Raw genomic sequence first — 15394 nt, 5'->3', positions numbered from 1 at the left:
CACATGGTTTAACAGAGGAAAAACATAATTCTGAGTATTTCATTAAGCACATTACAGTCCTTCATCCTGTGCGACTTTCTTAAGTAGCTAAAAATAATTGCTCCCTCTTTAGAATTCATACCATTAAACTGAGAAATCATTTGAAATGTCTAACATTCGGGTATGGACATGTTTAGGATCAGAACAACTAACATACACATTACCATGGGACAGGTAGAAGTCCCAGTTTGTTCTCATACAGTCTTATCCACCGTACTGTAAGTGAGTGTATGGCACTGTCACCCAGAAGGGAAGTAGGGAGTGTCACTGTGGTAGTTATAGTCTGGACACACTTTCTGCACCAGTTTGTAGTCAGTGCTGTAGAAGGAAATGAAGATGCAGATGACTTTGAAAGGTTTGGAACACAGCCAGGATACATGGCTCTGGGTTTGCTCCTGGTAGCAGGTCTTCGACGGGTCAAAGTTGCAGAGTGTGTTCTTGGCACCCTTCTCCACCTTCTCGTACTCGATACGGCAGTTAAAGGACTTTGAGTCCTTGGCATCTATGATGGACTGCTGTGAAGCTACGTCAAACTCCACTATCTTTGTAGGAGGGACCAAGCTGACTGATACATTGCCCTGGCCTGTGGAATTATGGCGGAAGTAAACACTGAAGGTGCCATTGCCATGATCCACAATCTTACCAGTGATCAGCAGGTTGAGTTTGACCGTCTTGATGTTGGAGTGGAAGTCCCCCCAGCCGAACATTTTCTTGAATTTTCCTGTCTTGACCATGGGCCGCCGTTTAGCCCGTGGCCGTGAGTCTTGCATGTCTGTGGAGTTCCTCAGCCAGTCCCACAGATCCTGTTCTGAGTAGGGCTCTGGAGTGTCATAATGAAGGTCTAGGGCTGTGCTGTTTTCTTTGCCATGCAGAGTTTGTGACAGCAGCCTACTGATAGACATATCCTTACTGCTTTCCGTCCATATATGCTTTAGTGTTGATTTGGGGCTTCCCGACTTGACAATATTTGACTTTGAGGCATGGGCACTTGTAACCTGGGGAAGAGAAAACAGGCATCCATCAGATGATATAGAATGTGTTTCACCTGGTTGGGTACATTTCTGTTTTAGTCTGTTAGTGTTCTTTTAGCTGTTAGGGTCTTTGTAGCTTTAACTGTTAGATCTCAATACTGTTTATGGACTTTTTGGTGACACCGGTTAGAGTTAATGTGTTATGGTGTTTGTTACTTTAACTCAATGACGTATTATATATAACTAACAAATTGTTGAATTAATGTCCTTTTTGCAAAGTCAATTGACTATTTTAAAATCTTTATATTATAAAGCTCTGATAAATACGTATCAAATAAAATTATGTACATATAAAATAAGCATTAATTGTTTAATTTCATAACATTTACTGTTGTATTCCTACATAACTTGACAAAAACTATTGCCAAAAACTGCATTACTGGATAAAACATGGAGTGTGCAATATTTCATCTATATGCATGTGCATACTTCTGTGTATGTTATTTGAAACGGCATAGAGCAAGAAACACATCTGCACAGGGCCACCAATGGCCCCAGCACAGGTACTTCTACCTTCAACCTGAGGACCGGTCTAATCAGCCAGAACAAGTGAAAGGGTGTAGAGATCCTTTAAGAAAGCTGTCATTGAATTTCTTATTATGCCCAGTAGGACCTCTAAGTGTACAAATCTCCTTACAGGTCATGGTTAATATCATGGAATTCTATCCTACATGTAAAGGGCAAAAGCACTATAACAAAAAAAAAAAAGGTTTTGAAGACTTGCATACTATTAGGAATTTTGAACTGAACAGGAGCACTTAATACTGTTAGTGTCACTCTGTTTTCATATATAATTTTAAAGAATTGTGCAATCTCGTGGAGTTTCATGGGTTTTTAGTTCCAACCCTGAAAAAGAACATACTTTTGTAATGGGTAAAATGATGATGTGTCATATGTATTACTTTTTTATATCAGCTATGTCAGTCAGGAAATATTGATTCATGTATGCCATTTTCTTTAAAATTCAACTGTATTCGATTGGGGTTAGAGATAATCAATCTTTGGTTCAAGCTTCAGTTTCAGTTCATGATAGCTGACAGCTCTAAAATGGGAATTATAGTACAGCAAGCTGAGTGAGAAAGAGAATACAGCAAGCAAAGTAAAACATATTGTTCCCATCCCCTCCCTCTGTCAGATATAGGGAGTATCTGCTTACACAGATAAAGGCAGTGGCTGTTCAGCAGGCAAAGAAGAGACTATTAAGAGTGCTCCTACAATTGATGATTAATGAACCCAAAGCTTTTCACTATTTAGCACCAATGGATGGAATTAGGTTCATACAGGCTCCACTGGGGGTATCTGACATTGATTGCCTGATTTCTACTGTAAGATGCGACAGCAGATTCATCTTGGTGTGGTTTTTGCATTTTGTGGGTTGCTCCCAGAATCAATACTTGGAAAATAAGGTTTCACTTCCAATCACTTGGCCCTTCGAATTGAACTGCATGTCCCTCAGGACCACAGGGACATACTGTTTCAATGAGAATATACCTGTGCTGTAAAGTGTGTCACAGACTGGGTGGCAAAATAAAAATCAAGATATGATTTTAAGTTTGTTCTAAGTTTTAAAGGTGTAACAGACTTTGATAATAGTGAATGTAAATTGATGTAGATTTGCATGTGTCACTTGTCTTTCTTCTGCTCAGTCCTAACCTTCATTAAAATGTTCCATATTTGAACATGCATATAATTAAGTTATTAACAGAGAAAATGCTAATGGAAAAACATGTTTGGCAAATTATAAATCAAAACTATCAATCATGATTTAAATGTGACCATATTACTATAATGTATGTTTTAATGACTAAAACTAGACCAAAGTCAAGTGACAAAAATACGCAGTAAGAATTCATTACCAAGCTATGGATTTCCAGATGCAATAAAGAGTTCATCTTAAAAACTGTAACATTCAAAGCACATTCATCACAACAAAACACTCAGTAATTCCCTCCATCAATTCATCCATCCATTATTTATACCCGCTTATTCCTAACGAGGGTCACAGGTATATGCTGGAGCCTATCCCAGCTCTCTTTGGGTGAAAGGGTACACCCTGGACAGGTCACAGGATGAAATGAAATTATTTTGCTTTCGAACATTAGACATGGGAAATATAAAAAGTGCAGAAAGAAAAAGAAGCTGACTGAAGTTAACAGCCCGCTCAGTAGTGCAGAAGAGGATCTTAGGATCTATCTTTAGTCTTGAAGGGTTAACCTTAGAGAGCACTTGGCTCCGTGAGGCAGAAACACTCAGCAATCATTTCCTATTCAAACAGGTGAGGTGGCCTTCTCAGAACGAAGAATATCACAGCGTGGTGAAGGGTGCAGATTACGTTGGAATGGATTTATGATAATGTTACACCTTATGAAGTGGATCTGAAACAGTCTCATTTTTCACAGTGCATTTGATGGAACTTAATAAAAAATGAATGTTAAAACTCAAGACAAGGTGCTTGAGATGCACCTAATTTGAGCAGAATCATTTTTTAATCCTGACAGAAATTCAATTTGTTTACTCATCTGGAGAAAATGACAAAAACTGATACAGTTAACAATAATATCTGCTTTATTTCATTCTTTTCTCATTTAAACCAGTATTAATACAAAATATACAGTCCTTCACTGAAATAAAATTATTGCATTGTAAGAGAAAAACATTCAATGTAATTTTATATGAGTGCTGGTCATCATCATTTAAAAACTGTGTTTTGTATTTACTCAGGTTTTGTATTTACTCAGGTTATGTTTGTGTAATATTAAAATCTGTTTAATTATCTGAATCATTTAAGTGTGACAAATATACAAAAATACTTTTTTACAGCACTGTAAATAATCACCTTAAAATTAAACTACTATAAATGCATACAGTCATAGCAGGGCCAGATTAATTTGCTAAGAACCTAAGGGTGAAGGAACAGTAACTACAGTGCCGTTCCACAATTATTGGCACCCCTGATTAAGATGTGGTAAAATTGGTCGTTATTGGGTCTTTCAGCAGGATAATGACTGCTGAAAGTGACATGTGGCAAAATCTACTACAAAATGGTTCAGCAGACATAAAATCAAGCTCCTCCAATGGCCATCTCAGTCCCCAGACCTCAACCCGATTGAAAACCTATGGGGTGAACTGAAAAATCCAATCTTAATCAGGGGTGCCAATAATTGTGGAGGGCACTGTACAGTCTACACTTAGTACAGAAGATGATGCCCTGTTTCTTACCACATAAAACTCTGATTTGTAGTTTAAGTGTCTTTTAACAACAATCTTAGCAAGCCAAACAGCCAGACATGGCTTTTTTACAACTGTAGAAAGTTGTCATGGCAGCATGACAGCTGTATTTCTGGTTGTGATGCAGTGCTACTCAAGGCAAAACAACATAAATGCAGTATCAAAATCTTCCAGCAGGATAACTTAGTATGTATGTGATTGACCACCTCAGTGCCTTGCTGGATGATGTCATGTGTTGAAAAAAAACCACCCCTGATACTTTTCGGCATGACGGTGCAGTGCTTCGCCAGAGCCCTTCATGGTGCACTTTCACCATTCAAATTTGACTTTAACGAGTGTATAGGGTCTTCTACAGTCATTGGTTTTAGAACAACCTGGAAGCTGTTTCCTGGGTAAGTGAATTAAGTTCTTGTTGCTAACGTATTGTGCTGTGTGTTTTTGTACAGCTTGTTAACAGATTAGCTCTAGTGTAACACACCTAAAAACTAACTTGAATCTCTGTACAACTCCTAGAACCTTACTAGTCAAGTACTGTCTTTCTTGTCCAGCACCTCTTGGTCTTTCCAGACATATCTTGTTACTTCTGACTTGCTAGCCTACCAGTTTGCTCAGCTAGCTGCTAGCATGGCCTCTCCTGCTCGGTGTGCTACATATTTAGTTATTCCTCTGCCTCCTTTATTGATGAATGATACTTGTAATAAATGTAAGGTTCTGGTAGCTTTGGAGGTGAGTTGGAAACATGAGTAGTGCTATTTAAAATAAAATGAAGGCAGGTGGTATTTTAAAAGGGTACAGAACAAGGTTGGTGTTCACTACTGGGACCAGTCTATTACTGTCCACCCATAACAGCCAGCTAACCTTGCCCCATTAGCAGGTGTGGAGCCACCGAGCACAGGACTTGTTAGCTGTCCAAGAGCAGCTCCAGAGCAGCCTGGAGAATTAGCCTGGGTGACGGTCCGACGGAAACATCCTGCTAAGCAGAAGCCCAGTCTGTTCACGTTTCTAATAGATTTTCCTCAATGAACAACACACCCACTGAGAAACCAACACTGATAATTGGTGATTCAATAGTCAGAAACAGTAAGTTAGAGACTCCAGTGACCATAGACAAAGGCACTCCTGGGGCCAGAGCGGGCGACATCGAGTTGAGAAATTTGAAGCTGCTGCCTAAGACTAAGTGTAAATACAGTCAGATTGTTATTCACGTCGGCAGCAACGACTACTAACTTTGCCAACACAATGTTGGACTCCATAATTTTCTCTGGACCTCTTCCCATTCTGACCAGCAATGGCATGCTTAGCCGCATGTTGTTCTGTCGCTGGCTGTTTAGGTGGTGTCCAGCAAACAATGTAGGCTTCATAGACAACTGGGCAAGTTTCTGGGGAAAACCTGGTCTGAAAGTGAGGGACAGCATCATCTCACTTTGGATGGTGCAGGTCTCATCTCTAGAAATCTGGCTGAGTTTATTAGCCAAACCAAAGTTTGACAATCCAGAGTGGGGAGACAGTGACAGACACAGAGACTCAGTCTAAAATGCCTCTCTGCAGTTTACTTAAAGCCATCACCCCCCTAACCCCATAGAGACTGTGTCTGCTCCTTGAACATCTAAATCATATAAATCAGAAGGTAACAGAAGATGAGTTATTAAAAAAAAATTAATAAAAATTTAGACCACTCCTCTTTCTGAACAGAAAAACAGAACAGATGTGGATTATTGAATATTAGGTCTCTTTTGTCTAAATCTCTTTTAGTAAATGATTCGATAACTGATCACCAAATTGACTTTCTCTGGCTGCAGCAGGATGAATATGTCAGTCTAAATGAATCAACCGCCCTAAATCATAAAAAATGTCATGTTCCTCGAAGCACAGGTCAAGGTGGAGGAGTAGCTGCAATCTTCCGCTTAAAGTTATTATTAAACTCTCACCCTCAGAACAGTTACAACTCCTTTGAGAGCCTCACTCTGAGCCTCTCACATCGAAACTGGAAAACACAAAAACCAGTTCTAACCCTAACCCACTGTTTCAATCACACCCTTGATCTTGTTCTGACATATGGCATCGAAATTGAACATTTAACAGTTTTTTCCCCCAAATCCTATTTTGTCAGATCATTCTTTAATAACTTTTGAATTTAAAGTAATGGATCATGCAGTTTTTGGAAGGAAACTCCACTATAGCAGATCTTCTGACAACACTGTTAATAAATTTAAGAAAATTATTCCATCTTTATTTACATCTATGCCATGTGCCAGCACAGTGGAGGGCAGCTGCCTCAATCTTACTCCCTACCAAGTTGATTATGTTGTTGACAGTGCTGTAGCCTCTCTGCATGGAAAATGTGGGGGTTTTACACCAGGTCAAAGGGTCACTGGACATATTTACTTAACCCATACATGGTGTGTGATTTCTTAGTGTTTTATGGTTGTAGAGGGTTGTAAATAACTGCCAACAATTTGTTTAGTGCTGGTAGAGGCCTGAAGATAGAGGACACCTGAACAAACATGTAGAGTCTTCTCCAATATGAGCCCACCCGTCTTGACAAAGATATATAAACCTAGTGTTGTAACACTAAGTTAGAGGATTTTCTGCAAGGACTTCCTCTCCAGGCCCGTGATTAAACCTGAGATGATTCATCACACTTGTGGTTGTTTCTGAGAATTAGCAACTCTCAACTTAAAGAAATTTCCATGGCAAAAAAACACTTGATACTGTGGCCCCACTGAAGAAGATAGTGAATCAGAGGAGATTAGCTCCACAGTTCAAAAAACAGCAGTGTTAAAAGTCACCAACAATCTTTTCTTAGCCTCAAGTAATGGACTCATCTCTGTACGTGTCCTGTTAGATCTTTGTGCTGCATTTAACACTATCAACCACAGCATCTTATTACAGAGACTGGAGCAAAGGAACAGCACTGAAGTGGTTCAAATCTTATTTATCACACAGATTCCAATTTGTTTATGTTCATGATTAACATTCCATACACAGAAAGGTTTGTTACAAAGTTCCACAAGGTGCTAAGACCGATTCTGTGCTCTGCAATGTGTTCTACCATAACTATGCAGATGACACTCAGATTTACATACAGTGGGTACGGAAAGTATTCAGACCCCTTTAAATATTTCACTCTTTGTGTCATTGCAGCCATTTGTCAAAATCAAAAAAGTTCATTTTATTTCTCATTAATGTACACTCAGCACCCCATCTTGACAGAAAAAAATTTTTGCAAATTTATTAAAAAAGAAAAACTGAAATATCACATGGTCATAAGTATTCAGACCCTTTGCAGTGACACTCATATTTAACTCACATGCTGTCCATTTCTTCTGATCCCCCTAGAGATGGTTCTGCTCCTTCATTGGAGTCCAGCTGTGTTTAATTAAACTGATTGGACTTGATTAGGAAAGGCACACACCTGTCTATATAAGACCTTACAGCTCACAGTGCATGTCAGAGCAAATGGGAATCATGAGGTCGAAGGAACTGCCCAAGGAGCTCAGAGACAGAATTGTGGCAAGGCACAGATCTGGCCAAGGTTACAAAAGAATTTCTGCAGCACTCAAGGTTCATAAGAGCACAGTGGCCTCCATAATCCTCAAATGGAAAAAACTTTTTGAACTTTTTGGCATTAATTTTAAACGGTATGTGTGGAGAAAACCAGGCACTGCTCATCACCTGCCCAATACAATCCCTAAAGTGAAACATGGTGGTGGGAGCATCATGTTGTGGGGGTGTTTTTCAGCTGCAGGGACAGGACGACTGGTTGCAATTGAAGGAAAGATGAATGCGGCCAAGTACAGAGATATCCTGGAAGAAAACCTCTTCCAGAGTGCTCAGGACCTCAGACTGGGCCAAAGGTTCACCTTTCAACAGAACAATGACCCTAAGCACACAGCTAAAATAACAAAGGAGTGGCTTCGGAACAACTCTGTGACCGTTCTTGACTGGCCCAGCCAGAGCCCTGACCTAAACCCAATTGAGCATCTCTGGAGAGACCTGAAAATGGCTGTCCACCAACGTTCACCATCCAACCTGACAGAACTGGAGAGGATCTGCAAGGAAGAATGGCAGAGGATCCCCAAATCCAGGTGTGAAAAACTTGTTGCATCATTCCCAAGAAGACTCATGGCTGTACTAGCTCAAAAGGGTGCTTCTACTCAATACTGAGCACAGGGTCTGAATACTTATGACCATGTGATATTTCAGTTTTTCTTTTTTAATAAACTTGCAAAAATTTCTACATTTCTGTTTTTTTTTCTGTCAAGATGGGATGCTGAGGGTACATTAATGAGAAATAAAATGAACTTTTTTGATTTTGGAAAATGGCTGCAATGACGAAGAGTGGAAAAAGGGGTCTGAATACTTTCCGTACCCACTGTATCACTCATAGCAGGTGAATATGGACCAGTGGATTCACTGTCACTGCATTGAACAGATCACTGTGTGGATGCAAAACAACTTTCTCCAAATAAATAGTGACAAGACTGAAGTAATCATCTTTGGGACACAGAAACAAAAAGAAACTGCCAGCAGTTACCTCGAGTCTCTTTTGCTAAGATCTAAAAATCAGGTTAGAAATTTATGGACTCAGACTTCAATTTTAACAGCCACATTAAATCTATAACATCATCAGCATTTTACCATCTCATCTTGTCAGAATCAAAGGGATCATGTCTAAACACGGAGAAGCAGCATTTCAGTTTTATGCAGCTAAAATCTGCAGTAGTCTTCCTGATGATGTTAGACAAGCCTGAACTCTGACAATGTTTAAGTCCAAGCTAAAAACTTTTCTTTTGACCTCTGCATATGACAACGGAAAGTCTTTTATCTGCTCTCATTCTCCTTTAATTTTATTTTAAGTCAATTTTCTATACTATTTGCTGTTTATTTTAATTTTTGCCTATGTACTTTTAACTTGTCTTTTATTTCTGTAAAGACTTTAAATTACTCTGTGTATGAATTGTGCTGTATAAATAAACTTGCCTTGCTTTGGTTCCCAGAGTTTCCAAAATAGAACTGGAGGCAGAGCCGTTAGCTATCAAGCCCCTCCTCCTGTGGAACCAGCTCCAAGTCTGGGTTTAGGATGCACACACCCTCTCTACTTTTAAGGTTATACTTAAAATGTTTCTATTTGACAAAGCTTATAGTCAGGACTGGGACCAGTCAGGCTGTGCAAACTGCAGGCTAGTAATGCTTGCCATCAGACAAGGCTAGTAACAAGATCACATTAGATAGACAATGTTGAGCTAAACCAAGAGTTGACTGAACTGTCCGGGAACATTTTGAGGTGCTTCATAAAATTAGAGGTGGTCGTGCCTTTTCATTTTTATACTGCACAGCCTACATATTGTCATTCATTTGTTTAGGCTTTGTGTGACGTCTTAATGCCCAAATTTCATAACAAACTGGACCGCACTTGCCGGGATGCTGGCCATATTCATGAGACTAATTCAATTCTTTACAGTCACCAGTTGCAAGGCATGCCACATATGGGTTGTGCTCACTACCAATAGAGGGCAGCAATACGTTTTTGCTGTGTCTATTCTGCCATAAGTGTGACTTGAGTTTAAGTCCATCTGTGGCTCAGGTGACCCTGAACCATCCATTAATTATGTTGCTATAACCCTAGAACCCTAGAAAGAAAAGCGGAGAGAAGAGCTTGGTGTACTGATAGGAAGTGCACCGAGCTCTTCTCTTCTCCTTTCTTTCTTCCTCTCTCCTCTTCTTTCTGTGCTTCTCTCTTCTCTTTTATTGTTGCAGCCTGATATTAAAAATGTTTTTAATTAATTTTTTTTCTCCACACTTAGTCGGTGTGGATTAAAGTGTGATTAAGTGTGTGTGCTGTGCTGTCTTGGCATCCAGCCAAGACAACAGGAGTGGTTTAGGGACAACTCTGTGAATGTCCTGGAGTGGCCCAGCCAGACCCCTGACTTGAACTTTGTCGAACATCTCTGGAGAGACCTGAAAATGGCTGCCCATCAATGGTTCCCATCCAACCTGACCAAGCTTAATTAACCCTCTGGGGTTTAACTTTCCCTCGGTTTTCGGTGGCGCTTTCTTTCTCTCAACACGGCTGTCTGGTTCCAGTTGTGGGACTTTTGGAGGACAAGGCACTTCGGTTTTGGTATCTGGCGGCTCCCCGACTCCGCCTTCATGGAATAAATCTTCGATGCCTGAAGCTACTGCCCCGTGCCCCGCCAGCTGTTGGATCTCAGGCCCAGAATCTATTTCCCAACAGGTTTGGTTTGCTAAATATCAGATCATTGACTAATAAATCTTTCTTACTCTGACACTTTGTCACTTTTCATAACATGGATTTCTTCTGCCTGACTGAAACATGGCTTACAGTCGAAGACTCCAGTGCTCTTTTTTTTTTGCCACCTGGTTGTGGCTATTTTAATTTTCGAAGGACTTCAGGCAGAGGAGGAGGTATGTCGATTGTTTTTAAGCAGGAGATTAAATGCAAGCAGCCTTGCTTTTTATCTACATTTCACAGTTTTGAACTGGCCGTGATTGAAATCAGTCGGTATAATCTTGTGTTGTGTGCTGTCATCTATTGGCCTCGTAGATATAATAAGGATTTTATTAATGACTTTTCTGGCTTCTTGTCTTAGATTATGCCGAATTACGACTGTGTCCTCTTTCTTGGAGATTTTAATATTCATGTGTGTTGCCCCGATAAACCCTTGGTGAAGGAATTAATTTGTGCAGTCTGTTATTGGCCCTACTCACAAACGAGGCCATACGTTGGACCTTGTTTTTTCATTTGGCCTGCCCGTGCTCAACCTAGAGATTGGTGATTGAGATTGGACCTTGTGCTCTCTCCCTCTCTCTCTGTTCTTTCTCTCTGTACCTTCTGCAGGTGTCCCTGGTCCTGGAGCTGTATATTGCTGATGTGCAGTTACTGGCCCCACCAACCTGCAGTGTCTATTTGTTGTTTATTGTTGCTATTCTTTTCTCTCTACTCTATCCACTCACCCCAACTGGTCGAGGCAGATAGCCGCCCAAACTGAGCCCAGGTCTGCTGGAGGTTTTTTCTTCCGTTAAAGGGAGTTTTTCCTCTCCACTGTCGCCAAGTGCTTGCTCATAAGGGATTTGTTGGGTTTTTAGTTTTAGTTTTTGTAAAGTGCCTTGAGATGATTTGTATTGTGATTTGGCGCTATACAAATAAAATTGGATTGAATTGAATTGAATTGAAACTTTTTGTTGCTGTCTGGAACGTGTAACTTGTCTGTGAAGATTCTGAGTCGTCCATGGGAAGTTACCTAAAGGTTGAGTCATGGCAAATGGACTTTCAGTTTTAAGGCCAAAGTGTTTCACCACCCATCCAGGTGGCCTCATCAGTCGAAGAAAAAGCTGGACTGGAACCTCCAGTTTATCTCACAGGTTGGTTTCACTCCACCCCTAGACCCCTAGGCTCACTAGGTGAGCTATGTAAATCAGGTGAGAGTCGTTAGACCCACGCCCCTGAGTTGGTTTCACTTCACACCTGGTCTGAATAGGCTTGTGAGGTGAACAAAAGGAGTGAGCTCAGGTGAGGGTTGTTAGGATGTAATAGTGGGATCATGTGACCCCTTTGATTCACAACTGGCTGCAGAGTGTGTCCTCCCTGGGAAACATTTGATTTGTTCCTTAATTTCCTGGGAACCAATGAAGGGGCAGCCTGGTAGATTGAAGAGCCCTCTACCCCTGTTGAGGGAGGGGTTTTCCACTTGGACATAAATAGCTTCCCTGACCCGTCTCTCAAACCATCTATATTCTCTGTCCAAAATGTGTACATCACTGTCTTCAAAAGGGTGCCCTGTTTCCTTTAAATGGAGGTGCACAGCTGACTGGTCCTGAGGAGCTGCTCCTGCTGTGCTGGGTCATCCTCCGTTTAAGTGGTTGTTTGGTTTCTCCGATGTAGAGTTCTGAGCATTTTTCCTTACACTGGACAGCATACAGTATATTGCTCCTCTTTTGTTTCGATGTCTGGTCTTTAGGGTGAACCAATCTCTGTCTCAGTGTGTTGGTGGGTTTGAAGTGAACTGGTATCTGATGTTTCCCAAAAATCCATTTCAGCCTGCTAGCAGAAACACCTGCTACATTGGGAATGACCAGGTTTTTCCTCTGTGGCTCTTGAGGCTCAGCCATGTCTCTTGTTTTTTTGTTTGTTTTTTTTTTGCCTGATGTGGATGTTGCCTTGTTGAAAGCCCATTTGGGGTAGCCGCAGGTTTGAGGGCTGTCTTCAAGTGTGTGTCCTCCTTTCTCTTGGCCTTCTTAGAGGTAGGGATGTTGTTTGCTCTGTGGCATAAAGTCCTGATGACTCCTAGTTTGTGTTGCAGTGGGTGATGGAAGTCAAAAAGAAGGTATTGGTCTTTGTGTGTGGGTTTCCTGTAGACTTCTATCTCTAGGTTACCATCAGACCCGATGACGACCTCACAGTCCAAAAAGGCCAGCCTTTCAGCACCACACACCAAAATTCGTAGGTGTATGGAACCCCCCCAGTATGAACATTTTTTGCATATACATCGCTATAGTCACACCCAACAGAGAGGTAGAGGAAGAGGTATTGGGGATTTTGTGTGTTCTGACATATAATAGAATTTAACATACTCCTACACCATACATAAGATGAGTAAAATTTGGTCTACATGATGTCAAGATGTTGCAAGGATTTTGTTGATATGTTGAAATATGATGAAATGGCGTTTCAATGAATTTACACGTCTCACCAAATAAACAGGAAATGTGTCATAAATTCAGCATGCATTACTTGACATCCAGCAAACTTCACAGGTTATTGATTATGATGATTATGAACTCATCCACATGTGTAAAATGGCAGTTCAACATAGTGCCACTGTCTGGTAACAAAAAGATGTGCTTTTTAACCTGTCTTGTCTATTGATGTTGACATACTTCTCCTAGACCAGAGGTCACTAACAGGCGGACTACTTTCTGTCCCATACAGACCCGGACCTACAGCAAAAAAAAGGTTTTGATGTAAAACCTGGATGCTTCATTTTTAACCAGCAGAGATTTTGTAGTCTTTATGGTAGTAGTCTAGCAGATGAGGAAATGCACAGACCAGTTGCATGCGAGTTAAACATTGTGTCTGTGTAGTGTAGACAGATGAGAGAGTTATAGAGGCAAGTAACACCAAACTCGTGACCTATAGACTACAACTACTACTTTGGCCATTTTCACTCTGCAATATTTTATATGATTTATATGAAAGGGAGAGATACAGACTGGGCCAGAGAAAGTTGACAAAAGGACAGTTGAGACAGAGAAAGGGATGGAAAAATAAGGAACAAATGGTGATCTCCAATAAAAGAAAAGTGGACAGTGAAAATAGAGCATTTAATTTGGAGTGTACAGACTCATTTTTGTTCATGCTTCCCACTGGGAGCACTAAACCAGTGTATTTTATATGTTCAGAAACCGTGGCACTTATTAAAAGTGGTAATGTGAAACGCCATTATGAGACAAAACAAAGATTTTCAACAAACATACCCACTCAAATCTGAAGTAAGATCACAGAAAATAAGTAGTCTCAGAGCCCAATTTGACCAGTCTCCCTGGCAGAGGCAGACTTACCATTAGGCAAAGGGAGGCAGTTGCCTAGGGCGCCGAACTACCATACTTTATAATTTATGGTTAAGGCTAAGTGGTTAAGGGTAGTATGAATGGAATTTGGACGTACTACAGCCGCCATGTTGATGTTGTCACGTGTCATGCGTTGTCACAACCGCGCAAATAAGAGCCCACTGTACTGCATGACAATTTTTAAATTCCATTAAACTTTCTATTCTGTTTAACAACGAAGGTCTCCCTTAAAAAAGCTGTTAGCAAGTTGGTGTACATCACTGACGTTAGCTTGATCTGCTCAAAAATAATATCTTTTTACAGCGGATTCGCAAAATCATCTCATCGATTTACATTGTTTAAACATTCAATAAGTCAGCCATTTATTTAGATTATGTTAAACAAGTGCAATTTAACCATGATGAACAACGTTTTTCCCTGGGGTACACTTGGAAAAAAAAACGCATTGGTGCTCTCCACCATTTTCCGGCATATGACGTCTCTTTTCCTGTGGCCTCATGCGATAGCAAAATTGTCCATTGTATAGATATTACGGAATTCGGGCAGAAGTAGTAGGTCATCCAGGTACTTCTGGCCTACTGTTTTTCGCACTACCAATTGGAACATACTACTTGCCTGACATACCAGTTTTTGTATACTATATAGTAGACAAGTATGCGATTTCGGACGCAGCCAAGGTGCGTTTGAGATGAGGAGGGTGGTAATACATTTCAAAGAACAAATCTCATAGTGGTGGTAGTATTCCTTATATATTCTATAACTCAAGAAAACATTTTTACACACATCCTCAATTGATCATTTATTATTTGTTAGATAATTCCAGCATTTTCTCAATTAATATATGATATGATATCAAGGGGGCAGCATGGTGGATGAGTGGTTAGCACTGTTGCCTCACAGCGAGAAGGTCCTGGGTTGGAAACCCAGCAGGGGCCTTTCTGTGTGGAGTTTGCATTTTCTCGATATGCTTGTGTGGGCTTACTCCGGGTACTCCGATTTCCTCCCACAGTGCAAAAACATGCTGCATGTCAGGTTTGATTGGTGACTCTAAATTGCCCATAGGAGTGTGTGTGAGGTTGTTTGTCTGTGTGTCTATATGTGGACTTGCGATGGACTGGTGACCTGTCCAGGGTGTACCCCTGCCTTCCACCCGAAAGAGATCTGGGATAGGCTCCAGCAGATCGCTGCGACCCTGGTTAAGGATTGAACTGGTATAGATGATATAGATGGATATCATATAGATGATGGATGGATGGATGATATCTAGGCCTAATAGTATGAATCCACACACAGGGCGCAGTTTCTCGATCAACTAGCTACACACATTACTGGCTGCTCAATTCAAAGCAGCTGTGGTAACAATTTGGCTGTCGGTATAAAGGTACAGTTTAATCCATTAAAAACCTGAACTCAGCAAAAAAGGACATAGTTCCCATCAAACTCAAAGAGGAGCAAGGAGTGGTTGTTTTACGTGTGAGCAGGGAGACTGCAGAAAGGGTGCAATC

At 40.7% G+C, this 15394-nt stretch overlaps 1 protein-coding gene across 1 annotated transcript in view; it reads right to left on the bottom strand.

The window, feature by feature from the left end:
• Nucleotides 1–254: 254 nt before the first annotated feature.
• The window catches only part of nxph1 (neurexophilin 1), a 71677-nt gene continuing 56537 nt past the window's right edge, over nt 255–15394 (bottom strand). The window contains exon 2 of the mRNA XM_026300530.1: nt 255–1034. Within this exon, the coding sequence (XP_026156315.1) occupies nt 279–1034 (756 nt within the window). The 3' untranslated portion in view covers nt 255–278. The remainder of the gene's footprint in view (nt 1035–15394) is intronic.

Source organism: Mastacembelus armatus, chromosome 11, assembly GCF_900324485.2.
Source record: "Mastacembelus armatus chromosome 11, fMasArm1.2, whole genome shotgun sequence".
NCBI classification, from domain to species: Eukaryota; Metazoa; Chordata; class Actinopteri; order Synbranchiformes; family Mastacembelidae; genus Mastacembelus; species Mastacembelus armatus.
Note: the sequence above shows the minus strand (reverse complement) of the source record. Positions and strands in the feature narration are given on the sequence as shown.